The 27,786-nt window shown below is 48.0% G+C and overlaps 1 protein-coding gene across 2 annotated transcripts in view; it reads right to left on the bottom strand.

The window, feature by feature from the left end:
• RAB41 (RAB41, member RAS oncogene family) overlaps positions 1-25,724 on the bottom strand; it is an 80,751-nt gene extending 55,027 nt beyond the window's left edge. The window contains exons 1-2 of one of the 2 annotated variants that reach the window (XM_075324000.1): positions 25,542-25,724; positions 8,442-8,500 (exon numbers count right to left, since the gene is read on the bottom strand). In XM_075324000.1, coding sequence (XP_075180115.1) covers positions 8,442-8,500; positions 25,542-25,617 — 135 coding nt within the window. In that variant the 5' untranslated portion in view covers positions 25,618-25,724. The remainder of the gene's footprint in view (positions 1-8,441; positions 8,501-25,541) is intronic. The other variant, XM_075324001.1, reaches the window with a different exon arrangement.
• Positions 25,725-27,786: the final 2,062 nt, after the last annotated feature.

Raw genomic sequence — 27,786 nt, 5'->3', positions numbered from 1 at the left:
GGCGACCAAGAGACAGAGGAACAGGGACAGCACTGCACCGGACGAGGAGGAGAAGAGAGGGCATCGTGACCACAGCAGGGGAAGAAGCAGGAAGGGAGGCAAGGAAAAGCATCCATAGCCGACCAAAGGGCAAGTGGGGAGGGGCCGTCAACTATGCAGCAAGGATGGGATGGCAGGAAAGTCCGTCAAAAGGCACGCCGGCAAGCGGGTCCCGTGACGCGGCGAGGAAGGAAAGACACAGGGACAGGAGGGCCGGCCGGGACAGAAGACCCCAGGGGCCCAGGACAGGCACGCGACGCAGGAGGGAGAACCAGGGATGCCCGGGCCCGAAGGGAGCAGGAAGGAACACCGGAGCCAGGCCCTCCCGCTGCCCCGAGAGAGGGAGCCGCCCCGGGAGGACAGGAACCCAGTCCGAAGAAAAGGGAGGCACAACACCCCCCCTATGCCGGGACGCAAGACCAGAGACTCAGAGGCGAAGCAGGAAGCCCGAGGCGCCAGGCCAGGAGGAAGGCCAGGGAGGTGCAAGGCGTAAGAGGCGCAAGGCAGGAGTGCCGCAAGGAGCAAGCACAAAAGCGCAAGGCCTAGAGACGCAGGACCAGAAACACAGGCCCACACATCCATGAGGCCCCGAGGCACAGAGGTCAAGAGGCACAGAGGTCAAGAGGCCCAGAGGCCAAGAGGCACAGAGGCCAAGAGGCACAGAGGCCCAGAGACCAAGAGGCCCAGAGACCAAGAGGCCCAGAGACCAAGAGGAACAGAGACCAAGAGGCACAGAGGCCAAGAGGCCCAGAGGCCCAGAGGCCAAGAGGTCAAGAGGGACAGAGGCACAAGGGCCAAGCGGCACAAGGGCCAAGAGGCACAAGGGCCAAGAGGCACAGAGGCCAAGAGGCACAGAGGCCAAGAGGCACAGAGGCACAGAGGCCAAGAGGCACAAGGGCCAAGAGGGCCAAGAGGCACAAAGGCCAAGAGGCACAAAGGCCAAGAGGCACAAAGGCCAAGAGGCACAGAGGCCAGGTGGCCAGGAAGGCAGAGGCCAGGAAGGCACAGAGGCCAGGAAGGCACAGAGGCCAGGAAGGCACAGAGGCCAGGAAGGCACAGAGGCCAGGAAGGCACAGAGGCCAGGAAGCCACAGAGGCCAGAAGCCACAGAGGCCAGAAGCCACAGAGGCCAGGAAGCCACAGAGGCCAGAAGCCACAGAGGCCAGGAAGCCACAGAGGCCAGGAAGCCACAGAGGCCAGGAAGCCACAGAGGCCAGGAAGCCACAGAGGCCAGGAAGCCACAGAGGCCAGGAAGCCACAGAGGCCACAGCGGCCAGGAGGCCCAGAGACCAGGAAGCCCTGAGGCCAGGAAGGTACAGAGGCCAGGAAGCACAGAGGCCAGGAAGCACAGAGGCCAGGAAGCACAGAGGCAAGAGGCACGCGGCCAGGAGGCAACCGAGGCACGCAGCCAGGAAGCACAAGACACAGAGACAGGACACACAGAGGCCCGAAGGCAGGAGGCACCGAGGCCAGGAGGCGCAGAGGCTCGAGGCCAGGAGGGACAGAGGCCCCAGGCCAGGAGGCACAAGGCCCGAGGCCAAGAGGCACAAAGGCCCGAGGCCAAGAGGCACAAAGGCCCGAGGCCAAGAGGCACAAAGGCCCGAGGCCAAGAGGCACAAAGGCCCGAGGCCAAGAGGCACAAAGGCCCGAGGCCAAGAGGCACAAAGGCCCGAGGCCAAGAGGCACAAAGGCCCGAGGCCAGGAGGGACAGAGGCCCCAGGCCAGGAGGCACAAGGCCCGAGGCCAAGAGGCACAAAGGCCCGAGGCCAAGAGGCACAAAGGCCCGAGGCCAGAAGGCACAGAGGCCCGAGGCCAGGAGGCACAGAGGCCCGAGGCCAGGAGGCACAGAGGCCCGAGGCCAGGAGGCACAGAGGCCCGAGGCCAGGAGGCACAGAGGCCCGAGGCCAGGAGGCACAGAGGACCAAGGCCAGGAGGCACAGAGGACCAAGGCCAGGTGGCACAGAAGACCAAGGCCAGGTGGCACAGAGGACCAAGGCCAGGTGGCACAGAGGACCAAGGCCAGGAGCACGAGGCCCGGAAGCACGAGGCGAGGAAGCACGAGGCCAAGAGACACAGAGGCCCGAGGCCAGGGGGCCAGGAGGCACAGGGACCAGGAGGTCAGGAGGCCCAGAGACCCAAAACCAGGAGGCGCAAAGGCCAGGAGGCCCAGAGGCCAGGAGGGCCAGAGGTCACAGAGGCCAGGAGGCCCAGAGGCCACAGAGGCCAGGAGGTCCAGAGGCCACAGAAGCCAAGAGGCCCAGAGGACGCAGAAGCCAAGAGGCCCAGAGGCCACAGAGGACAGAAGGCTCAGAGGCCACAGAGGCCAGAAGGCTCAGAGGCCACAGAGGCCAGAAGGACACACACCGGCCACAGAGGCCAGGAGGATACACAGGCCACATGGGCCAGGATACACAGAGGCCAGGATACACAGAGGCCACAGGGGCCAGGAGACCACAGGGGCCAGGAGGCCACAGGGGCCAGGAGCCCACAGAGGCCAGGAGCCCACAGGGGCCAGGAGCCCACAGAGGCCACAGGGGCCAGGAGCCCACAGAGGCCACAGGGGCCAGGAGCCCACAGAGGCCACAGGGGCCAGGAGCCCACAGAGGCCAGGAGCCCACAGAGGCCAGGAGCCCACAGAGGCCACAGGGGCCAGGAGCCCACAGAGGCCACAGGGGCCAGGAGCCCACAGGGGCCAGGAGCCCACAGAGGCCACAGGGGCCAGGAGCCCACAGAGGCCACAGAGGCCAGGAGCCCACAGAGGCCAGGAGCCCACAGAGGCCACAGGGGCCAGGAGCCCACAGAGGCCACAGGGGCCAGGAGCCCACAGAGGCCACAGGGGCCAGGAGCCCACAGAGGCCACAGGGGCCAGGAGCCCACAGAGGCCACAGGGGCCAGGAGCCCACAGAGGCCACAGGGGCCAGGAGCCCACAGAGGCCACAGGGGCCAGGAGCCCACAGAGGCCACAGGGGCCAGGAGCCCACAGAGGCCACAGGGGCCAGGAGCCCACAGGGGCCAGGAGTCCACAGAGGCCACAGGGGCCAGGAGTCCACAGAGGCCACAGGGGCCAGGAGTCCACAGAGGCCACAGGGGCCAGGAGTCCACAGAGGCCACAGGGGCCAGGAGTCCACAGAGGCCACAGGGGCCAGGAGTCCACAGAGGCCACAGGGGCCAGGAGTCCACAGAGGCCACAGGGGCCAGGAGTCCACAGAGGCCACAGGGGCCAGGAGTCCACAGGGGCCACAGGGGCCAGGAGTCCACAGGGGCCAGGAGTCCACAGGGGCCAGGAGTCCACAGGGGCCAGGAGTCCACAGGGGCCACAGGGGCCAGGAGTCCACAGGGGCCAGGAGTCCACAGAGGCCACAGGGGCCAGGAGTCCACAGAGGCCACAGGGGCCAGGAGTCCACAGAGGCCACAGGGGCCAGGAGTCCACAGAGGCCAGGAGTCCACAGAGGCCACAGGGGCCAGGAGTCCACAGAGGCCAGGAGTCCACAGAGGCCACAGGGGCCAGGAGTCCACAGAGGCCAGGAGTCCACAGGGGCCCGGAGTCCACAGAGGCCACAGGGGCCCGGAGTCCACAGGGGCCCGGAGTCCACAGAGGCCACAGGGGCCCGGAGTCCACAGAGGCCACAGGGGCCCGGAGTCCACAGAGGCCACAGGGGCCCGGAGTCCACAGGGGCCCGGAGTCCACAGGGGCCCGGAGTCCACAGAGGCCACAGGGGCCCGGAGTCCACAGAGGCCACAGGGGCCCGGAGTCCACAGAGGCCACAGGGGCCCGGAGTCCACAGAGGCCACAGGGGCCCGGAGTCCACAGAGGCCACAGGGGCCCGGAGTCCACAGAGGCCACAGGGGCCCGGAGTCCACAGAGGCCACAGGGGCCCAGAGTCCACAGAGGCCACAGGGGCCCGGAGTCCACAGAGGCCACAGGGGCCCGGAGTCCACAGAGGCCACAGGGGCCCGGAGTCCACAGAGGCCACAGGGGCCCGGAGTCCACAGAGGCCACAGGGGCCCGGAGTCCACAGAGGCCACAGGGGCCCGGAGTCCACAGAGGCCACAGGGGCCCGGAGTCCACAGAGGCCACAGGGGCCCGGAGTCCACAGAGGCCACAGGGGCCCGGAGTCCACAGAGGCCACAGGGGCCCGGAGTCCACAGGGGCCCGGAGTCCACAGAGGCCACAGGGGCCCGGAGTCCACAGGGGCCCGCAGTCCACAGAGGCCACAGGGGCCCAGAGTCCACAGAGACCACAGGGGCCCGGAGACCACAGAGGCCACAGGGGCCCGGAGGCCACAGAGGCCCGGAGGCCACAGAGGCCCGGAGGCCAGAAAGGCCCCGAGGCCACGAGACCACAGGGGCCACGAGGCCCAGCCGCCGTCCATGCGGCAGAATCCAGCTCCAAAGGCCCGCTCCCGGGCCTGAAGCAACGCACCGACCCCGGACGGGCGGCAGGGGGAAGGGCAGGCAGAGACTCTTTGATGATCCTCCGTGCACTGCCGGGTCACCGCCGAGGAGACAGAGCGCGGACGCGGCCCCGGACACATCGCACACGCCGTGCAGCCGGAATCCGCAGACCGCCACACAGGGAGAGGCGCCGGCCTCCGTGCACTGCCGGCGACAGACAGCAACTTACCGACCATGCCGCGGCCGGCTCAGGAAGGAGGGGTCCACGGGCTTCACCAGGAACCTTCCCGATCCACTCCCCCGGAAGCGCTCCTGTGCACTTCCGGGACATGGCAGCAGAGAGCGCGCGCTGACGCGGCAGGAGCAGAGCAACCCGGAAGAAGTAGGCACGCGCATGTGTCCCTGGAGGCAAAGCCGGACCAAAGGAAAGAGGACGAGGTGCACCGGAGGACGGAGTCCACGAGGGGAGCTCCACCGACCGTGCTTCTGGACCCTGAGCTCCGCCGTTCCCTCGGAGACCGCACGGACTCAACCGGACCCAGGTACTGTAGGTTCCTCTCCATGCAGGACAGGAAACCAACTGATGAGGGAGGGGGACCGCCCCTTTTTTATCTGTAGGTTTCCTGTCCTGAAGGGGACGGATCCCTCTCTCATGGGTGCTGTCGTGACGAAAGGAAAATATGAGCCTCCAACTGGTCGAGCCACCTAAGCTTAGGGACCGGGAGACACAAGTGGAGGCAATATTGGCCTGAATGGTAGAAGACGATGCCTCCCAGGATCGCTTCATGAGGCCCTCGACCTTCCTATCCATCTGATCTCTAAGCTGGGAAGTATCTTCAAAGGGGAGCGCCGTTTGTTTAGCGACCCTGGCCACCTGTACATCCACTTTGGGGACCTCCCAATGCAACCCAGAAGCCTCCAGGGGAAAACGGCGCCTGGGGTCACCCCGGAAACGCTTCTCAGGAAATTCCCATTCCTGAGAGACAATATCCAGAATATTGGCATGAACCGGAAACCCTAATTGTTTGACGGTTTTCAGGCCAGCGAACATTTCATCCTGGACCGAGGGAAGAACCTGCACCTCCTCTAACCCCATAGTGCTCCTGACCACCCCAATAAGATCCCCCAAATCTTCTGAGGGGAAAAGGAAGGACTGGTCAGACCTCCCGGAGGAAGAACCTTCGTCGGGACCCTCCGAGGTGGAATCAGCCTCCTCATGATCAGACGGGGCTGACTGGAGTTTCCTTTTCTTTGGGGAAGAAGGGCCAGGAGCAGGGAGGGAGGCTAGTGAGGCCTGAATCTCCTGTTTCATCATGGACCGCAGCTCGTCTACCAGGGACGGTTGTTCAGCCCTAACAATCTGGTCCGTACACTGTTGGCAAAGCTTCTTATCCCAGACTGCAGGGAGCTTTTTTATACAGACTGGACACTTTTTAATCTTTTCAGTCCTTTCATAGCGGTCAGGCTTATCAGACTTCTCAGACTTCTCTGACTTGTCACATTTGTCAGATTTCTTAGCAGCCTTGTCCTCCTGGAAAACACAGACCAGAAGGAGCCATAAATACCAGCCTGAGACCATGCATGAGGGACCACCCCCCCCTCCTTACTTACTGTGGCAGGGGGAACACTGGGCTCTGCAGATGCAGATGCAGGGGAAGACATGTCAGGAAGCACAGTAGAAGTCCTTACCATGATTCTGAAGTCTTCAGGGTGGCCTTTATGTAGAAGGGCCTGCCCCCCCCAGTGACAGGGAACGTTCCCCGCCTCCCGCATCAGGTCCCTGATAGGCCGTGGAAGCGACGGCGTGTCTGTCACGCTGCCTCCGCGACCGGAAGTGCCCATACCGGAAGTCGCGAGACCGGAAGTCCCGCTCGCGGTAGCACTTCCGGGTCGTACTGCAGCGTGCATACAGGAGGCGGCCGGCGGCTCAGGGAGGACGCCGGCCGGGGAGCTACACAGCCCACATCACCCCAGAGGAGCTCCAGAAGGCTGGAGCAGCGGTCCCACACAGAGTGAGGAAACAGTATGGGAGGAGGAGGAGTGGCGAAGGCCCGACCGATACTGCCCGGCTAAGATAGGGGAAAAAAAAAAAAAAAAAATTATCTATACTGCAGTTCGCCGGCCACCACAGCATAGGAGAAAAATAAAACCTCTCCATGCCCCATGGGGACAGGAAAGACACTGGCTATGGGAGGTGGGAGGGTCTTTTTAACCTCTCTTGTGCTTCCTGTCCCAATTAGGGCGTGGAGAGACAACCTCCTATGCTGTCGTGGAAGGGACTAGAGAAAACCGGCGTGCGGTCCCCCCCAAATTTAATACCAGCCAGATAAAGCCATACGGCTGAAGGCTGGTATTCTCAGGATGGGGAGCTCCACGTTATGGGGAGCCCCCCAGCCTAACAATATCAGTCAGCAGCCGCCCAGAATGGCCGCATACACTAGATGCGACTGTTCTGGGACAGCACCTGGCTCTTCACGATTTGCCCTGGTGCGTTGGCAAATCGGGGTAATAAGAAGTTATTGGCAGCCCATAGCTGCCAATAAGTCCTAGATTAATCATGTCAGGCGTCTCCCCGAGATACCTTCCATGATTAATTTGCTGCGTGGAGGTGACAGGAGCGGCGGTTTCTTCTGCTGCTCCGGTCACCTCCATGCAGCACAGCTGGAAGCGACGCTGGACCATCCTGGATTCTGCCGGACATGGAGGGCTTTTTGGGACTGAATAAAGTGGTGAACCAGAGAATGTGTTTGTGTTTTTTATTTCTAATAAAGGATTTTTCAGTTGTGTGTGTTTATTTACTGTAATTTACAGATTAATCATGGAAGGTATCTCGGGGAGACGCCTGACATGATTAATCTACGACTTATTGGCAGCTATGGGCTGCCAATAACTCCTTATTACCCCGATTTGCCAACGCACCAGGGCAAATCGGGAAGAGCCGGGTACTGTCGCAGAACAGTCGCATCTAATGTATGCGGCCATTCTGGGCGGCTGCTGACTGATATTGTTAGGCTGGGGGGCTCCCCATAACGTGGAGCTCCCCATCCTGAGAATACCAGCCTTCAGCTGTATGGCTTTATCTGGCTGGTATTAAATTTGGGGGGAACCGCATGCCGGTTTTTTTAATTATTTATTTATTTCTATACTCCATAGTGACACGCCCACCGGCTGCTGTGATTGGGTGCAGTGAGACACCTGTCACTCAGCGTGGGGGCGTGTCTCACTGCAACCAATCATAGGCGCCGGTGGGCGGGGAAAGCAGGGAATACGAGATTGTTTAATGAGCAGCCGTCTTTTTCAAATTAGAAAAAGCCGCCGGAGCAGTGTGAACGCCGTGCAGCGCCAGTGATCGGTGAGTATGAGAGAGGGGGGGACACTTCAGTCACTCGGGGGATTAGCGGCCACAGGTGAATCCTTCACAGGTGACCGCTAATCAGTACACAGCACACAGACAGAGCCGCGGCATGACAATGAAGTCGGGTGAAGTTCACCCGAGTTCATTCTCATTGCGCTACTCTGTCTGCTGTCTGCCGACAGTTTTCACGGTGGTTTTCACGGATGTGTGTTTTAGGTCTGACAACGTCCCCAATGACTAGCTAGGTCGTTCTGCAGGTCCGGATCGCTGTTGCGTCGTTGGCCAGGTCTGCCTGTTTGACAGCTTACCAGAGACTTTGTAGCGATCCCGGCCAGGTTGGGATCACTGGTGGGATCGCTAGAAAGTCTCAGTGTGTAAAGGGGCCTTAAGGGTTTAATAATGGAGCCCTCCTTTAGGATTTGCACTGTTTGTGCTTCCTTATCAGGCTGTGTACACAGAGTGCAGCCCTAGCTGGTACAGAAACAATAAAACATTGAGCTAGTGATTACCGCCAGACCACACATCCCTGACAGGTGATTAGAGGTCTCCACAAGCTGCCTGCTTTACCTAATCCTCCAGCTACAGTAATCTCTAAATAATAAAGGAGCATTAGCTTTAGTTCACTGTCAAAGATCAGGATCCAAGACACTCACCTGGTACGTGTTATCAAAGCTGTCATACATGAAGCGAGTGATGAGCGAGGTCTTCCCGACTGCAGGAGAAAGGGAAATTATTAAAAAGCTATTCCACTATCGTCCACCAGGTGTGGGGCAGGAGAGCGCCACTGATCCTAAATGGAGTGGACAAGACATAGAAGAGTGTTAGTTTATGCACAACGTATGCAGGATACATGCTGAAGCCAAGGGACCACTTGATAAGAACTCTTGTGGCAATGAGCTCACAAACTCGTCTATATGTGAGCTGACGCACCACCGCCCCCGTCTGCCGGCCGCCGCCCCGCCCCCGTCTGCCGGCCGCCGCCCCGCCCCCGTATGCCGGCCACTGTACTGCCCCCGTATACCGGCAGCCATACCACCCCTGTATACCGGCCACCGCACTGCCCCCGTATACCGGCAGCCATACCACCCCTGTATACCGGCCACCGCACCGCCCCTGTATGCCGGCAGCCACACCGCCCCTATGTACCAGCAGCCACACCAATGCCCCGTATACCGGCAGCCACACCGCCCCTGTATGCCGGCAGCCACACCGCCCTCCGTATGTGGGCAGCCATATAGACTCATTCACATACATTACAAGGTAAAATGTCAACTTGTGCCAACAGCCAAATGTTACTACAATGAACCATTAATAACAGCAGTGTAAGGTGCAGTGCATACGTCACAGTGGCCCAATTCAAGATGAGCAGTATAGGGTGGTCTAGAAACCCTACACGTGACCGTATCCTCTACACCTTAATCTGATCATAGGAATCTCAATTAAGACAGTGAGCTTTGGTGAGCCCTCACCTCAAACACCCTCTGACCTTATAGCCGCACTGTAAAGACAATAATCAGCTTACGGAAAATCTCAGGATTTGACAATAAAAGTGACATTTTTACTAAACAGCTTTGGAGCCCTACAGATTGTTGTGTAAATGGTAGTCTTATAAGACAGAGCCGCCTCCACCCACAACAGGATATAGATAGATAATAGATATAGAGCGATATATACACAAACCCCTCTTTGCATCTTGCAGGACCTTTGCTCTGTGTCTTTAGCTCGATTTAAGGCCCCCTTCACACATCTGTGATAAAAATGCATGTTTTTCAGTCTGTGTTGTGGGTGCATATGTGTATATGTGTGTTGTGTGCGTTTTCAGCGTGTGCTTATATACTCCCATGTCCCTGCCGCTGCTGCTGCTTCCAAGTCTGCGGTGCAGTGAATATTCATCAGCATAGCAAGTGGGCCAAGCCAGTGACAGCGGCTGGAGACAGGCGAGTATAGAAAATCGATTTCAAAGACACGTGTTTTCTCTGGTACGTGTCACACTGATCGCACCACTGTGCGGTCCGTGTGACATCAGTGATGATGAAAAAAAACAGAATTATCTCTGTGCGAAACACACGTCCATGAAAATACAGGGTTGTGTGCACAGACTCATTGATTTTAATGGGTCTGCATATGTCCATGTCTCAGGTACATATGATAACGGACGTTACACGTACCGGAATCACTGACATGCAAAGGGGGACTTAAGACTATATGTGCACGTGTGCGCTCTGCACCGCACCGAAAAGGTGCGCTTCAGAGCGCAGCTGAAAAGCTCCGTTCTGAAGCGCATGGTGCCGGCGAGAACATGCGCTCTGCCTGCAGCTCCTGCCATAGACAGAGCAGGGGCTGCCGGCAAAGCGCACGGAAGAAGTGACATGTCACTTCTTAGAACGCAGCGATTCGGGCAGCAGCCGAATCGCTGCGTTCTAATATGCCACGTGCGCACGGCCCCTGCACAATCTCCATACTGTGCAGGGGACGCAGGACGCATGCAGTTTCGCTGCGCTACAAAGCGCAGCGTAACTGCATGAATTACGCACACGTGAGCACATAGTCTTAGGCTGTATTTAGTCTCTGTAGTTGTACATGGATGGTTACAGTGGCTAATGTTGCTTTACTTGGGGGAGGGGGTTAGTACTTCTGGCACTTACCAGCAGATAATTGTACACTCTTGTTGTACCCTCTGTTTAATGCATTCTGATAAACATAATTTGACTCAATTTTGGGTTCGTGACATTTGATATCTATCTTGTGTTTTTATGGTTGCACTTACGGTATGTCCAGCCGAGGTAATTCTCTCTATACACATACAAGCACTGAGAACAGATCTGGTGCGCTGTATAAGGCTATGTGCACCCAGTGAGTTTTTCGCGACGTTTTTTGGCCTCAAAACTGCATGACTTTGCTTCCCCAGCAAAGTCTATGAGTTTTCATTTTTGCTGTTCGCACACAACTTTTTTTTTAAGCTGCGTTTGAGCTTAAAAAAAAAAAAAAAAAAAAAATGGACATGTCAATTCTTTCCTGCGTTTTTCCCCCATGCAATGCATTGGAAAAACGCAGAGATAAAAAATGTAGCAAAACGCAGCCAAAACCGCACGCGTTTTTTGCCGCGGGTGCAGTTTTGTGCGTTTTTAGCGGCCAAAAACGCACAAAAACGCAGCGTCAAAAAAACGCAGCGTGTGCACATAGCCTAAGGTGAAGGCACTGTCTCCTACATCATATGTGTACATGGACCTGGTCCTGATGACCTGGGCATCTGCTCCTGCACATTAGTGTTGCTCAGTCCACAACTTCTTGTGCTACATATGATGTCTGTAGCTTTACAACGCTCGTCCCCTCATCATACGAGACTGGATGTATATATACCCACGATACATATAACACCCAAGTATGGCCATGTTCACATTCTTGATGTCTGCTTGCACATCCATATGGCTCCATTAGCCCAAAGACTGGGAAACGGTCATGCTGGTCCCCGACTGACCGATATCTCGGCTGCACTATACCATACAATAAAATAACTGAAATTTCTCTATATATAGAAAATTTCAAAAACCAGCGCTGGATAGTAAGATTAATACTTTTTAATATCAAACACAAAATGGCAGCCAAAAGACCAAAATATACATACAATCAATAAACACCAGAAACAAAATTATTCATTAGAATTTAAAAAATAATAAATGCTCGTGGAGCCCCGGCCGGTGGCAATCAAAAATATTAAAAGTTAAACCAAATATGAATGAAATGTTGGTGAAAGTAGTTATCCAGATAAAAAGAAAAAAAGCTTCCTCAGAAAGGTATTATTTGCAAAGGTTATTCCTAGGAGACGCCACCTCCGTGCCAGTCCATATACAATGGCAATATTCTTTCTCACAAATAGTTGTGGTAGAAGGGAAACTTGAAAGTTCGTTGGATAAATACTGAAAAACCACACTGCACACTTCCACAGGCCCTGAGTGAAGTGTGAATGAGCCGCACTCTTGCCGAGGAGTCTAGCGGACAGAGGGATCAGTGCACCGGGGGCTTATTACAGGTCCCCGGTGTATATTACCTGACACCACCGCTGATGTTACGGGCTCCGTGGTATGCGGTCCTTGTGTGGCTTTAAATCTTTCTCCCACTGGAGAGGAGGAAATGGTACTGGATCGCGGTTTGCGTATCCTTAGATCCAAGTTGCAATGTACCAATTGAAAGTTAATAGTGCAGGATTGCACTCTCCCGAAGCAACAGAGTCCTTCGTGCACCTGCTTAAGCCTGCTTAGATGTCCACCTGTTCATGGGCCGGCAGATTCCGTAACAGGTAAGAACGAGCAGACAATTACGTCCACTCTGCAATGGTAGAATTAAAGACTGAGCAAAATCCGACGCGCGTTTCGGGGGCGTCACCGGTCCCCCTTCCTCAAGGATAGCTCAGCCATTTCATTAGAACCTATTTATAGCATGGAAAAAGAAAAAAAGAAAAAAAGGAAGAGACTGCGGATTCCCACAGAAAAATACAAATGTGACCATATAAAAACATGTATAAAATTAGTGTATGAGACATTTTACATAGTATATTTAGCGCAGAGATTTTTTGGAGGAGACATTCTCCAAATGGATTTTTTTAAAAAAGATTACTCAAAGAATTCCAAAAAGATTCCAAAGAATTTGCAGAACAATTGCAAGAAAAAAATTTTGGTTTTAATTTACTTGTTCCCATCCATGGTTCATAGGAGCTTTTTTTTTTTTTTTTTTGATGAACTGTATATAATAACATACACATAAAAATATAAATATATAAATAGATAAAAAACCGAATATCTTATATAAAACATAAAAAATATATATGCACATATATATACATAGATAGATATACCCATATATATATATGTAGCATTTAATAAAAAACTCCCTTATTTATTAGGGAATATCTTGACTTACATTTTCATTCCTATTGTCATTACCATTAACATCCATTAACATTTATCTAATTTCATTGTTATTTATACTTTTATCTTTACTTTTATTTTTATTTTTATTTTTAATCTTTATCTATACTTTTGATCTATAGTCCCAAACAGGGGGTCCAATAACCCCAACCCCATACCCGTGCCCATATATACACACAAGGTGCACATGCATGGGTATGTCCACATGAAAAAGGGGAAATGAATTCATATAAAAAACCTTTTATATAAAAAACCTTTTCTACAAACAATTTTTTACAAAGAATTTTTTACTCAAAAAAAAAAAAAAAAATTCCTTCCTGAGTACACATCTCCCTAAATTACTCAGTCAAAGGCAAAGAGTTCAATGTCACTATTGAGTCCATTCGGTCTTAGTGTGTTCAACTCAAAGATCCATTGGCTCTCAGTCCTTGACATTTTCCTAATAAAATCACCTCCCCTCCAATCTTTCATTACCTTTTGTATGCCCCAAACTTGAGAGCCTTTAAAAGAACCCCCATGTTTCAACAAAAAGTGCTTAGATAGTGGGTGTTTACTACATTTGTTCTTAATATTTCTAATATGTTCACCCACTCTTCTACATAGGGGTCTAATTGTTCTGCCTATATATCTCTTCTGACAGGGGCATTGAATACAATAGATGACACCTTTAGTATGACAGGTAATCAAGTCATTAATGAACATCTCCTCCTGTCCTTTCAAAAAGGTCTTCCGTGTACTATTTTTTACATTCCTACATACAATACATTTTTTACATGGGAAGTAGCCTTTTAAATTACATATACCTCCATAACCAGAGGATTTTTTCTTTTTCCCTTTTTGTATAGTTGGTGCCACCAAGTTACCCAAGTTATTAGCCTTTCTAAAAACAAACTTTGGGAGGGAAGGCAACAAATCGCCTATTATTTTATCTTCCTTAAGGAGGTTCCAATATTTTCTAACAATATTTTTTAAAACTTTTGTTTGTGCTGTATATTGTAAAATTATTGGTATATTTAACTCTTCTTTTTCTTTTTCATGGTGCATACATACAGTAGATTTAACCTGGAGTAGGTCTTTTCTCTCAATTAATTTAGTTTGTTGATATGCACCCTCCAAAAACTCCTCCTCATACCCCTTTCCCATGAATTTACTAGTTAAAAGGGCAGCTTCCAATTCAAAATCCTCCATCCTACTACAATTCCTATAGGCCCTAATATATTGACTTTTTGGGACATTAAGGAGCCAACTAGGTAAGTGACAGCTAGTTAATGAGATATAACTGTTAGTGTCTGTTGGCTTGTGATAAGTTTTTGTCTCAATCTTGTCATTTTGAATAAAAATATTTAAATCTAAAAAATTAATCATTTTGGTACTGAATGTATATGTAAATTTTAGGTGAAATTCATTTGTATTCAAACCCTCCAAAAACTCAACAAGGGAACATTCATCACCTGACCAAACGAACAGTATATCATCAATAAAGCGACGCCAGAGGACCAGGTTCTCCCGAATCACGCCTCCCGGAAAGATGTTAGCCTCCTCCCATATACAGGTTTGCGTAACTCGGGGCGAACCTGGTCCCCATAGCTGTGGCCCACCGTTGAAGAAAGTATTGGACCCCATTACGAAAGTAGTTGTGATTTAATATAAAATGGATGCATTCCCCCAAAAAATCAACTTGTTGTTGGGGATACAGGCCCGACTTGTTCAAAAAATATTTTGAGGCTTCACCCCCTCTTTGGTGTTCAATGACAGTATACAAAGATATAACATCTATAGAACCAAGGATAAAGGTTCTTTCCCATTTAAGTTCTTGTAATAATTGTAAAACTTGTGTGCTGTCTTTCAAATAGGCAGGTAAGAGTGGAACACATTTTTGAAGATGAACATCTATATATTTGGACAGGTTGGCTGTCAAACAACCTATCCCCGAAATAATAGGGCGCCCCGGAGGGTTCACAAGTGACTTGTGTATTTTTGGTATGTGGTAAAAGACCGCCAGCCTGGGGGTCTGATTTCCTATATATAGAGCTTCATCTTTATTTAAAATTCCCTTATCAAGGCCTTTTTTTACCAAGGAGTTTAGCTCCTCCTTAAACTTACTAGTGGGGTCAGAGGTTAAAACTTCATATGTAATTTTGTCACCCAGAAGTCGAGCTGATTCATTCTCATAATCTAACAAGTCCATCAGAACTATCCCCCCACCCTTATCAGCAGGTCGTATTATAATTCCTTCATTTTCTTGCAAGTGTTCAATCGCAAGTTTTTCTTTTCTCGTTAAATTATTCTTAGTCTGGTACTTGTTAGGTTTTTTTAAAGATCTAATATCATTCACCACACACTTCTGAAAGGTGAGAAATGAATCAGAATATTCACTTAATGGGTGAAAATTGGACTTATTCTTTAAATTAGTATTTTGTACTGTCATAGTAGGTGACAAACCTGGATTCATCTCTATTTGTCTCACTACAGGATTTTTCAAAAAATATTTTTTTAGAGCTAACTTCCTCATAAATTGCTTAATGCCTATAAAAGCCTGAAACTTATTAAAGCCTGTAGATGGCGCAAATTTTAAACCCTTCTGAAGTAGGGAAATCTCATTGGTTTTTAAATGGTAATGACTAAGGTTAAAAAATTTTTGTGAGGTATCTACTGACTGATTCTTTATTTTCTTTTTGGTGAGTGCCCCTCCCCTACATCCCCTCTTGCGTTTCTTTTTCCCACCCTGAAAAAATCCAGAGTGGTGATAGTGCGTACTACTTTGGGGGGATTTACAGGGCCCCCACTTTTCCTTCCATTTTTTGAGGGTTGTGTTCGTGTCTGCCTCGTTCTTCTACTGGTTAAAGCACTACCTTCCCCTATTACACTAGACCTCCGTCTCGAGGATGTAGATGGTTCATTATTACTAAGACTATCTAATATTTCCACTTGAGGGACAGCATTTTCATTTCCTAGATTAACCAATTGGTCAGAGACACAATTGTCAATCTGAGGAATACCTAATGAATTTCGAGTGCCTGCTGGTTCATTCGGTAAATTCTGAATAGGTTGTTCTGTAGAAGTTTCATGCACAGAAAACAAATCCACATCTTCTATAGATTCTAATTCAGGAGTGCATTCAATTTCATCTAAAATCTCAAAATGACCAAAATCTGCTGACTCCCTTCTCCTAGGACCATTCTGTATACTGGGGTTTCCCTTATTTGAAAAGACTGAAAGACTCAGATCCCTTCCATATTTCTTCTCTTTTTTCTCAATAATTTCTCTTTCCTTTACTTGTATACGTTTTAAAATATTTTTAGATAGATTAGAAATATCCGGATTATTTTTAAAAGGTTTTATTTCATCAAAAAGCTGTAAAATTCGATTTTTACTCATTATTAGTTGTTTTTTTCTTTTTTCTATAATAAATTGGACTGTTTTCCTAGAAAATTCTTTAAAGAGTTCATCCCACTCTATCAAAGTCTGACGGTCACCTATGTCCCCTGAAAGAGCTTTTGAGACCACCAACCCTTTAGGTATAATGTCAGCCTCCAAGTATCTCTCAAGTGTGGCCACTTCCCACAAATCACGCATTTCCTTCAAAAGTAGTTGCTCCAATTCTCTTAATTGTTTTTTTATATCTGGGATATTTATGACATTGTCATTAGCAACTTCAGAATATCCAAAAAATCTCTGCACTTTCACAATTCTATCTCTGCGATTTTCCCAAAGATCCCCCATTTGTTACTTATACAGGGGTATAAGTGTAAAACAAAATATTAGAAAAATGGGATTACAACGAATCATGCAATATTAATGTGTATACACATACACATATATGTATGTATGAGTGTACACACATATGATTCAGCAGCTCATCAGAGAGGGGTTAAAATAAATAAGTTAATGCAATGTCCTAAGACAAAAGTGAGCGCTTGAATCAGACTTACTATAATTCCTGCTGCTGGTTCGTAGGCAAAAAACCCCACAAATTGCCTGGGCAGAAATAATAAAATAACTGAAATTTCTCTATATATAGAAAATTTCAAAAACCAGCGCTGGATAGTAAGATTAATACTTTTTAATATCAAACACAAAATGGCAGCCAAAAGACCAAAATATACATACAATCAATAAACACCAGAAACAAAATTATTCATTAGAATTTAAAAAATAATAAATGCTCGTGGAGCCCCGGCCGGTGGCAATCAAAAATATTAAAAGTTAAACCAAATATGAATGAAATGTTGGTGAAAGTAGTTATCCAGATAAAAAGAAAAAAAGCTTCCTCAGAAAGGTATTATTTGCAAAGGTTATTCCTAGGAGACGCCACCTCCGTGCCAGTCCATATACAATGGCAATATTCTTTCTCACAAATAGTTGTGGTAGAAGGGAAACTTGAAAGTTCGTTGGATAAATACTGAAAAACCACACTGCACACTTCCACAGGCCCTGAGTGAAGTGTGAATGAGCCGCACTCTTGCCGAGGAGTCTAGCGGACAGAGGGATCAGTGCACCGGGCTTATTACAGGTGTTTTATATTAAATCACAACTACTTTCGTAATGGGGTCCAATACTTTCTTCAACGGTGGGGCACAGCTATGGGGACCAGGTTCGCCCCGAGTTACGCAAACCTGTATATGGGTAGATGGGAGGAGGCTAACATCTTTCCGGGAGGCGTGATTCGGGAGAACCTGGTCCTCTGGCGTCGCTTTATTGATGATATACTGTTCGTTTGGTCAGGTGATGAATGTTCCCTTGTTGAGTTTTTGGAGGGTTTGAATACAAATGAATTTCACCTAAAATTTACATATATATTCAGTACCAAAATGATTAATTTTTTAGATTTAAATATTTTTATTCAAAATGACAAGATTGAGACAAAAACTTATCACAAGCCAACAGACACTAACAGTTATATCTCATTAACTAGCTGTCACTTACCTAGTTGGCTCCTTAATGTCCCAAAAAGTCAATATATTAGGGCCTATAGGAATTGTAGTAGGATGGAGGATTTTGAATTGGAAGCTGCCCTTTTAACTAGTAAATTCATGGGAAAGGGGTATGAGGAGGAGTTTTTGGAGGGTGCATATCAACAAACTAAATTAATTGAGAGAAAAGACCTACTCCAGGTTAAATCTACTGTATGTATGCACCATGAAAAAGAAAAAGAAGAGTTAAATATACCAATAATTTTACAATATACAGCACAAACAAAAGTTTTAAAAAATATTGTTAGAAAATATTGGAACCTCCTTAAGGAAGATAAAATAATAGGCGATTTGTTGCCTTCCCTCCCAAAGTTTGTTTTTAGAAAGGCTAATAACTTGGGTAACTTGGTGGCACCAACTATACAAAAAGGGAAAAAGAAAAAATCCTCTGGTTATGGAGGTATATGTAATTTAAAAGGCTACTTCCCATGTAAAAAATGTATTGTATGTAGGAATGTAAAAAATAGTACACGGAAGACCTTTTTGAAAGGACAGGAGGAGATGTTCATTAATGACTTGATTACCTGTCATACTAAAGGTGTCATCTATTGTATTCAATGCCCCTGTCAGAAGAGATATATAGGCAGAACAATTAGACCCCTATGTAGAAGAGTGGGTGAACATATTAGAAATATTAAGAACAAATGTAGTAAACACCCACTATCTAAGCACTTTTTGTTGAAACATGGGGGTTCTTTTAAAGGCTCTCAAGTTTGGGGCATACAAAAGGTAATGAAAGATTGGAGGGGAGGTGATTTTATTAGGAAAATGTCAAGGACTGAGAGCCAATGGATCTTTGAGTTGAACACACTAAGACCGAATGGACTCAATAGTGACATTGAACTCTTTGCCTTTGACTGAGTAATTTAGGGAGATGTGTACTCAGGAAGGAATTTTTTTTTTTTTTTTTGAGTAAAAAATTCTTTGTAAAAAATTGTTTGTAGAAAAGGTTTTTTATATAAAAGGTTTTTTATATGAATTCATTTCCCCTTTTTCATGTGGACATACCCATGCATGTGCACCTTGTGTGTATATATGGGCACGGGTATGGGGTTGGGGTTATTGGACCCCCTGTTTGGGACTATAGATCAAAAGTATAGATAAAGATTAAAAATAAAAATAAAAATAAAAGTAAAGATAAAAGTATAAATAACAATGAAATTAGATAAATGTTAATGGATGTTAATGGTAATGACAATAGGAATGAAAATGTAAGTCAAGATATTCCCTAATAAATAAGGGAGTTTTTTATTAAATGCTACATATATATATATGGGTATATCTATCTATGTATATATATGTGCATATATATTTTTTATGTTTTATATAAGATATTCGGTTTTTTATCTATTTATATATTTATATTTTTATGTGTATGTTATTATATACAGTTCATCAAAAAAAAAAAAAAAAAGCTCCTATGAACCATGGATGGGAACAAGTAAATTAAAACCAAAATTTTTTTCTTGCAATTGTTCTGCAAATTCTTTGGAATCTTTTTGGAATTCTTTGAGTAATCTTTTTTAAAAAAATCCATTTGGAGAATGTCTCCTCCAAAAAATCTCTGCGCTAAATATACTATGTAAAATGTCTCATACACTAATTTTATACATGTTTTTATATGGTCACATTTGTATTTTTCTGTGGGAATCCGCAGTCTCTTCCTTTTTTTCTTTTTTTCTTTTTCCATGCTATAAATAGGTTCTAATGAAATGGCTGAGCTATCCTTGAGGAAGGGGGACCGGTGACGCCCCCGAAACGCGCGTCGGATTTTGCTCAGTCTTTAATTCTACCATTGCAGAGTGGACGTAATTGTCTGCTCGTTCTTACCTGTTACGGAATCTGCCGGCCCATGAACAGGTGGACATCTAAGCAGGCTTAAGCAGGTGCACGAAGGACTCTGTTGCTTCGGGAGAGTGCAATCCTGCACTATTAACTTTCAATTGGTACATTGCAACTTGGATCTAAGGATACGCAAACCGCGATCCAGTACCATTTCCTCCTCTCCAGTGGGAGAAAGATTTAAAGCCACACAAGGACCGCATACCACGGAGCCCGTAACATCAGCGGTGGTGTCAGGTAATATACACCGGGGACCTGTAATAAGCCCCCGGTGCACTGATCCCTCTGTCCGCTAGACTCCTCGGCAAGAGTGCGGCTCATTCACACTTCACTCAGGGCCTGTGGAAGTGTGCAGTGTGGTTTTTCAGTATTTATCCAACGAACTTTCAAGTTTCCCTTCTACCACAACTATTTGTGAGAAAGAATATTGCCATTGTATATGGACTGGCACGGAGGTGGCGTCTCCTAGGAATAACCTTTGCAAATAATACCTTTCTGAGGAAGCTTTTTTTCTTTTTATCTGGATAACTACTTTCACCAACATTTCATTCATATTTGGTTTAACTTTTAATATTTTTGATTGCCACCGGCCGGGGCTCCACGAGCATTTATTATTTTTTAAATTCTAATGAATAATTTTGTTTCTGGTGTTTATTGATTGTATGTATATTTTGGTCTTTTGGCTGCCATTTTGTGTTTGATATTAAAAAGTATTAATCTTACTATCCAGCGCTGGTTTTTGAAATTTTCTATATATAGAGAAATTTCAGTTATTTTATTATTTCTGCCCAGGCAATTTGTGGGGTTTTTTGCCTACGAACCAGCAGCAGGAATTATAGTAAGTCTGATTCAAGCGCTCACTTTTGTCTTAGGACATTGCATTAACTATACCATACAAGTAAATCCAGCAAAAATTAATTACAGTTCATTAGGATTTTTTTTTTTTTCTTAAACTTTGAACTTGGGAGTCTATGGATGATGGGCGCCATAGCCTGGGGGCGCCATAGCCTGGCATCCATCACACATCTCTTGACAGGTCACTGCTGGCATTAAGTACAAGTCCTAATCTGCCATTCTGACTGGCCGCCATCTCCTGCACACAAACGGTGACCTGCAGATCAGTAAGGCTATGTGCGCACTGAGCGTTTTTGCGCGTTTTTCGGGTGTGTTTTTGGCCTCAACACTGCATGGCTTTTCTTCCCCAGCAAAATCTATGACTTTTCATTTTTGCTGTCTGCACACAACTTTTTTTTTTTAGCTGCGTTTTTGAGGTAAAAAAAAAATGGACATGTCAACTGTTTCCTGCGTTTTTCACCCATGCAATGCATTGGAAAAATGCAGCCAAAACCATCGAAATGAGGTAAAAACGCAAGCGTTTTTTTCCAGGTGCGTTTGTGGCCAAAAACGTACAAAAAAGCAGCGTCAAAAAAACGCTCAGTGCTCACATAGCCTAAGTGGGATTACTCAGTGCTGAGCGGTGACCGGCTGTGTGCCAGCTCTGCCCCCGCTGCTCTCACGTATAGTCTATGGCTCACCTAGAGCCCTCACTATTCAGCCCACTGCCGTCCTACCAGCAATATGAGGACTGGCGTTAAGTGGTCTGGAGGTCGTTATTTTAAGTGGCTGTGACATGCATGCTCTGCGGGGGTGACTCTGCAGCACGCTGTGTTTTTCTCCATGTGGAGCCCCTATTCAGCACCCCCTAACCCTGCCTGGTGCTTCTCTGATCTGTCTGGCAGCCGACACTCATGTCTGGAGATCATTCGGTGGTGCTCTAAAGACTCCGTGAGCACTAACAGGGCATCAGGAGTGACAGAGCTTCAGCAAATGTCAGATCAAAAAGCTTTAACATGTATCTGAACTTCATCTACAAAGCCCAATGTCAGCTCCACACTCAGACACCTGCAGAAAAGAAGTCTCCTGTATCTGCAGACATGGCTGCAAAGAAGTGGAGATGATCGTATGAGTGATGTGCCCCTCTAGAACTCTATAGGATGACATATACCGGAGGTAGAAGGCTGCAGGGAGTCCTCCTGACATATGGGTGACGTGATCCGAACAGAACCTAAAGCTGGCCATACACACGATGGCTGTCAGCATCTCAGACCACTCTCCCACTCACAGGAGCACTCGTCAACTGAGCGTTCCTGAATTCACTATGAAAACTCTACCAGCTCACGTCTGGTGACAACAAAACGCTCGGGAGGCTAAATTCTAACATGGGCAATCAACATCTCTCCAAACCCGGAGCCCCCATACATACTGGACTGTCAGCAGAACCAGTCCACATTGGAGTCTTCTGCCAACATTAGTCTTGAGGTGTATGGAGGCCAACACCAGTCACCACAACTGAGGATTCAGGTCCCTCCTGTGGCTGCATTAGCACGGTCTATGGGAGTGACAGGACGCATGTACAACAGGCCCCTCCATTTAGCTCCTTGTGGTCGTAAAGAGAACATGTCAGGTGCAATATGCACCTAGAGCCATGAGCAGTTCTGGTTGCATATTGCTAATCCCTGCCTAACCTTCCCTGTATACAGTAGTATAGATAAAGAGATCTTTAGAAAAAGTATTTCTAAAGATTTTTTTATCTTATACTAATGAGCGACGGGACTAGTCCCCTGGGCGGTGCTTCCCTGGCTAGGTGGCTCCATTAGCATGTTAGCACGCCCCTGTGGGTGTGCTATCATGCTAATGAATGCGCAGCATCAGAGGATGATCTGATTCACCTCTTCGCTGCCATCGCCGCCCGACACTGGATTTCGGCACAGTGCGCATGACCGTTGACTTTTGGTCATGCACACTACTTTAGCTTGAAGCCAGGACGCGTACACCCGGCTTCATAGTTCGCATGAACGACACTCTGGGGTCATGTGCACTGAGCCAAAATCCAGCGCCGGGCGGTGATGGCATCAGAGAGGTGAGTGAGATCATCCTCTGACGCTGCACATTTATTAGCATGATCGTACACCCCTGTGGGCGTGCTAACATGCTAATGGAGCTGACTGGCAGGGGAACTAATGCCCAGGGGACTAGTCCCCTCACTCATTAACATATGGTATAAGATCTTTAGAAATACTTTTCAAAATATCTCTTTATCTATGCTAGTGTATACAGGGACTGTTAGGCTGGGGTTAGTAATATGTACCAAGAACTGCTTGTGGGTCTGGGTGTATATTGCACCTGACAGGTTCCCTTTAATGCAGAAATGGTGCAATTTCTGCAACCAAATACTCAATGTGCGTACATAACCTAAAAGGTTTCAAAGTGAGTATACTGATGGGGAGGTTCTGCCCTATCGACGGAGAGATTGGCACCACCAGCTACCATACAGCGGCAGGATGCCTCCATGTCATGGGCACCACATCACCCCTGAGCATTAAACAGAGGACTGGGGGTAAGGAACAGAAACGCCTTAGGTCTTTCCCCCACTTTTGGAGATAATAGTTTAGATCCCCCCCAAAAAAAAAACAAATAAAAAACGATCAAACACTGTCAAAGGGGGAGTAAAGGCCATCAAAAAATCTAAGATGGTTGACAACCGATGTCTGAGAATAGATGGTCACCTCCACACGCACAAGATTACCAGCGGAAGGATACACCAACATTTATCCATTGTGTCTGGACAGAAGACAATAGTTTATTCTTATAGGGAAGTCCCTGATATTTCACGAGGCAGCGTAGCTGTTACCTCCAGGGTTAGGACAGGTAAAACGTCTCAACAGCCCAAGTAGAAAACAGATTAGGATTTATGCTGAAGATCAGACTTTCTGCTCTGCCCTCACCATGTTCTGTAGTGTTATACACACTATCGAACAAAGACCATGGAATCAGTGGCATTGTGCTGTGAAGGTGCGCTGGTCTGCAGAGGTCAGGGCAGACATGGAGAGCTTTGTTGGCAGCAATGGGTGAGTGGACAGTCCGGTGTGTAGGAGGGCTCACACTATACAAGAAACAACTGTCAGGAAACTCAAGGACAGTGCACAAAAAGCATGTTACCTCCAGCAAGTGCTGTGCAGCCCCTTTAATTGTGTGATCTATGGGCTGCACGGCTTTTATGAGGAGGGCGCTTTGAGTGACAGACATAGGGGTGGCATTAAAGGGAACCTGTCACCTAGAATATGCGTTCTGAGCTATCAGCAGACGCATGTGTGCCCTAATTACACCTCCCTACCCATCCTTGTGTTGTAAAATTGTGTAATATGAAAGTAATAAAAAACGTTTTATTACCTTCATATTTCCTATGTAAATAGCAGGGTATTTGGTCACAGGGGCGGCGCCTTGCCCCTGCATACTTTCCGTGGTATCACGCCCCTGTGGGCGTGTATCATGGAGTCACATGAGCGACGTCACCATCGCTCATTCTATCCTGCGTGCATAGTGGCAGGCTTCTTTTCCGGGTGTTCACGTGCCGGCTTCAGACGCACACTGATCATGCGCAGTGCGCGTCTGAAACTGACAAGGAGAATGCGGAAGAGAAGCCTGCCGCAATAGTAAGTGTAAACGTGCGCAGGATAGAATGAGCGACGGGGACGTCGCTCATGTGACTCCATGATACATGCCCACAGGGGCGTGATACCACAAAAAGTATGCAGGGGCAAGGCGCCGCCCCTGTGACCAAATACCCTGCTATTTACATAGGAAATATGAAAGTATTAAAATGTTTATTACTTTCGTATTATACAATTTTATAACACAAGGATGGGTAGGGAGGTGTAATTAGGGCACACATGCGTCTGCTGATAGGTCAGAACGCATATTATAGGTGACAGGTTCTCTTTAAAAAGGGACAGGGCATATGTTCAGAAAAATCTGTGTCCTCGTGATTGGGTCCAGTAAAATATTGTGGAGGATGCTGGTAGCCCTGACAGTACATGCCAAAGAGGTCAACAATGGGCCAATTCTAGACAGAATTGTGACCATCAGTAATGTCAGCCATTTTCCCCATTTTTTATATCTGGAATGAGGTGAAATACCAGATGTGTAGGCACGGAAAATAAAGACATCAGTGGATAACGTCACACCATAGTGACAGCGGATACAGGATAGATGCACCGCAAATACAGATCTCTAGTGAAGAGGACACCAGCCGCACTCATACACATAAGTGGAGTAATCCTCATCTCATCACACATACTGAAAGATATGAGGTGTACACTGAACAACCAGGGCTATGACATCACACATCTATCCACAGCTATGACATCATACATCAGAAGCTATGACATGTACACTGATCAGAACAGGGCTATGACATCACACATCAGAAGCTATCACATGTACACTGATCAGAACAGGGCTATGACATCACACATCTATCCACAGCTATGACATCATACATCAGAAGCTATGACATGTACACTGATCAGAACAGGGCTATGACATCACACATCAGAAGCTATCACATGTACACTGATCAGAACAGGGCTATGACATCACACATCAGAAGCTATCACATGTACACTGATCAGAACAGGGCTATGACATCACACATCAGAAGCTATCACATGTACACTGATCAGAACAGGGCTATGACATCACACATCAGAAGCTATCACATGTACACTGATCAGAACAGGGCTATGACATCACACATCTATCCACAGCTATGACATCACACATCAGAAGCTATCACATGTACACTGATCAGAACAGGGCTATGACATCACACATCCATCCCCTGCAATGACATCACACACACATTTATAACATTACACATCCATCTCCAGCTGTGACGTGTACACTGATGAAACCAAGGCTATGACATCAGACATCCATATCACACATCATCAGCAGCTATGACTGTACACTTATCAGACCGGGGCTATGACATCACAAATGACGTCACGAAGCCCCAGCTCTGGCGGTGTACACGGATATACCGCCAATCAGGCTGCCTGTGGCCGATATTACCGGTGCTCCCTCTCTGCTCGTACACCGCAGGCCTCCGCCATCCCCAGAACCACTCCTGTGTACACAGCCAGGTGCACCGGCCGCACATGCGCTCACTCACCGCTCTGCTCCCCCAAGAACACCAGCTTGAATTTTCTCAGGGGGTTTCCAAACTCTCCGCCGCCGGTCGAGGTCATGACGATACAGACGCCGAATCACCGACCTGGAGCAGAACCGACCAGAACCGAGGAGCGAGCACGCACACCAAACAGAACGCGTTCGCTGCACGTGAGCGTGTGAGGGAAGGAGGGAGGGTCCGTGCGCGCTCCCGAGGAGGCAGCTGATCCGCCGCCATATTACTACACCCAGGGTGAGGCCGGAGAGACGGTGATCCTCCGGTGTGCGCTGCCCGTGTGATGGTGTACATACAGAATGGCCACCCGTGACCAGTTTCAAGTTAGTCTGCAGTTAGACGTTAGCTATTAGATATTCATTCATCTATGCTGCACCAACTGTTTTAAAACCAACTGATCATACATAATTTTTATTTTGATCAAGGTGCCTGGTCCACAAGTGCTCAAAATGAGTGTCTCAAGGTTCTGTATGAATTTGACATTCTAAGATATATAATACTATATACAAGCGTAATCAAACGTACTCAATCGTCCATACGTTTAATTTGAAAAGAGGTTCCCTGGACCACAAGTGCTCAAAATGAACATCTCAATGTCCTGAATAATATTTGACAGAAAAATTATCAAGTCTATGTGTAGTTTAGAAGTTATTCACGGAAATCTGTGTTACATAACGCTATACGCGCATAATCAAATGTAATCAATCATACATAAGTTTACTTTCAAAAGAGGTTCCCTGGACCACAAGTGCTCAAAATGAACATCTCAATGTCCTGAATAATACTTGCTAAAAAAATTATCAAGTCTATGTGTAGTTAAGAAGTTATTCACGTAAATCTATGTTATATAATGCTATACATGCGTAATCAAACGTACTCAATCGTCCATACTATTAATTTGAAAAGATATGCACACCAGTGACTATGTAAGGGGAATACATGAAATAGCAGAAACTGCTGTGTGAATACTGACTTGAAAAATCCAATAGCTATGTGTAAAAGTGAAAATGTGAAAAATGGAATCTGCATTACTGCCATGAACATATGAATAAAGAGAAATTTAGCTACTGAATTGATCAATGCAATAGAGCCCCAACACTACGCCAAAGTATTTCTCTACGTTGGGGTCCCTAGTTTGTGTGTGTCCTCTCATGCAGTTAAAAAACTTACCGTGTATGGGAAGCTGAGACCCAGGCTATATATGCGTATGATATGGATTGGCAATAGGTGTGTGGGGAGGGTTCACAAACGAAAAACTACTAACAATAAGGAATAACGTTTGGAACTCCATTCTAAAGGCCCCGTCACACTAAGCAACATCGCTGCTAACGAACAACTTTTGTGACGTTGCTAGCGATGTTGCGGTGTGTGACATCCAGCAACAACCTGGCCCCTGCTGTGAGGTCGTTGGTTGTTGCTGAATGTCCTGGGCCATTTTTTAGTTGTTGCTGTCCCGCTGTGAAGCACACATCGCTGTGTGTGACAGCGAGACAGCAACAACTAAATGTGCAGGCAGCAGGAGCCGGCTTCTGCGGAGGCTGGTAACCAATGTAAACATCGGGTAACCAAGAAGCCCTGTCCTTGGTTACCCGATATTTACCTTTGTTACCAGCCTCTGCCGCTCTCACTGTCAGTGCCGGCTCCTGCTCTGTGCACATGTAGCTGCAGGACACATCGTGTTAATTAACCCGATGTGTGCTATAGCTAGGAAAGCAGGGAGCCAGCGCTAAGCAGTGTGCGCTGCTCCCTGCTCTGTGCACATTTAGCTGCAGCACACATCGGGTAATTAACCCGATGTGTGCTGTAACTAGGAGAGCAGGGAGCCAGCGCTCAGTGTGCGCTGCTCTCTGCACGTGAAGCTGCGTGAGCTGGTAACCAAGGTAAATATCGGGTTGGTTACCCGATATTTACCTTAGTTACCAAGCGCAGCATCTTCCACGCGGCGCTGGGGGCTGGTCACTGGTTGCTGGTGAGCTCACCAGCAACTCGTGTAGCCACGCTCCAGCGATCCCTGCCAGGTCAGGTTGCTGGTGGGGTCGCTGGAGCGTTGCAGTGTGACATCTCACCAGCAACCTCCTAGCAACTTACCAGCGATCCCTATCGTTGTTGGGATCGCTGGTAAGTTGCTTAGTGTGACTGGACCTTTAGTCTGAACTGGGTGCAAAAAACCTAAAAAAACATCACTATGGGGAGATAAGGTATGCACACCAGTGACTATGTAAGGGGAATACAT

The sequence above is a fragment of the Anomaloglossus baeobatrachus genome, chromosome 9 (assembly GCF_048569485.1).
Source record: "Anomaloglossus baeobatrachus isolate aAnoBae1 chromosome 9, aAnoBae1.hap1, whole genome shotgun sequence".
NCBI lineage: Eukaryota > Metazoa > Chordata > Amphibia > Anura > Aromobatidae > Anomaloglossus > Anomaloglossus baeobatrachus.
This window is presented reverse-complemented; position numbering and strand designations above follow the sequence as displayed.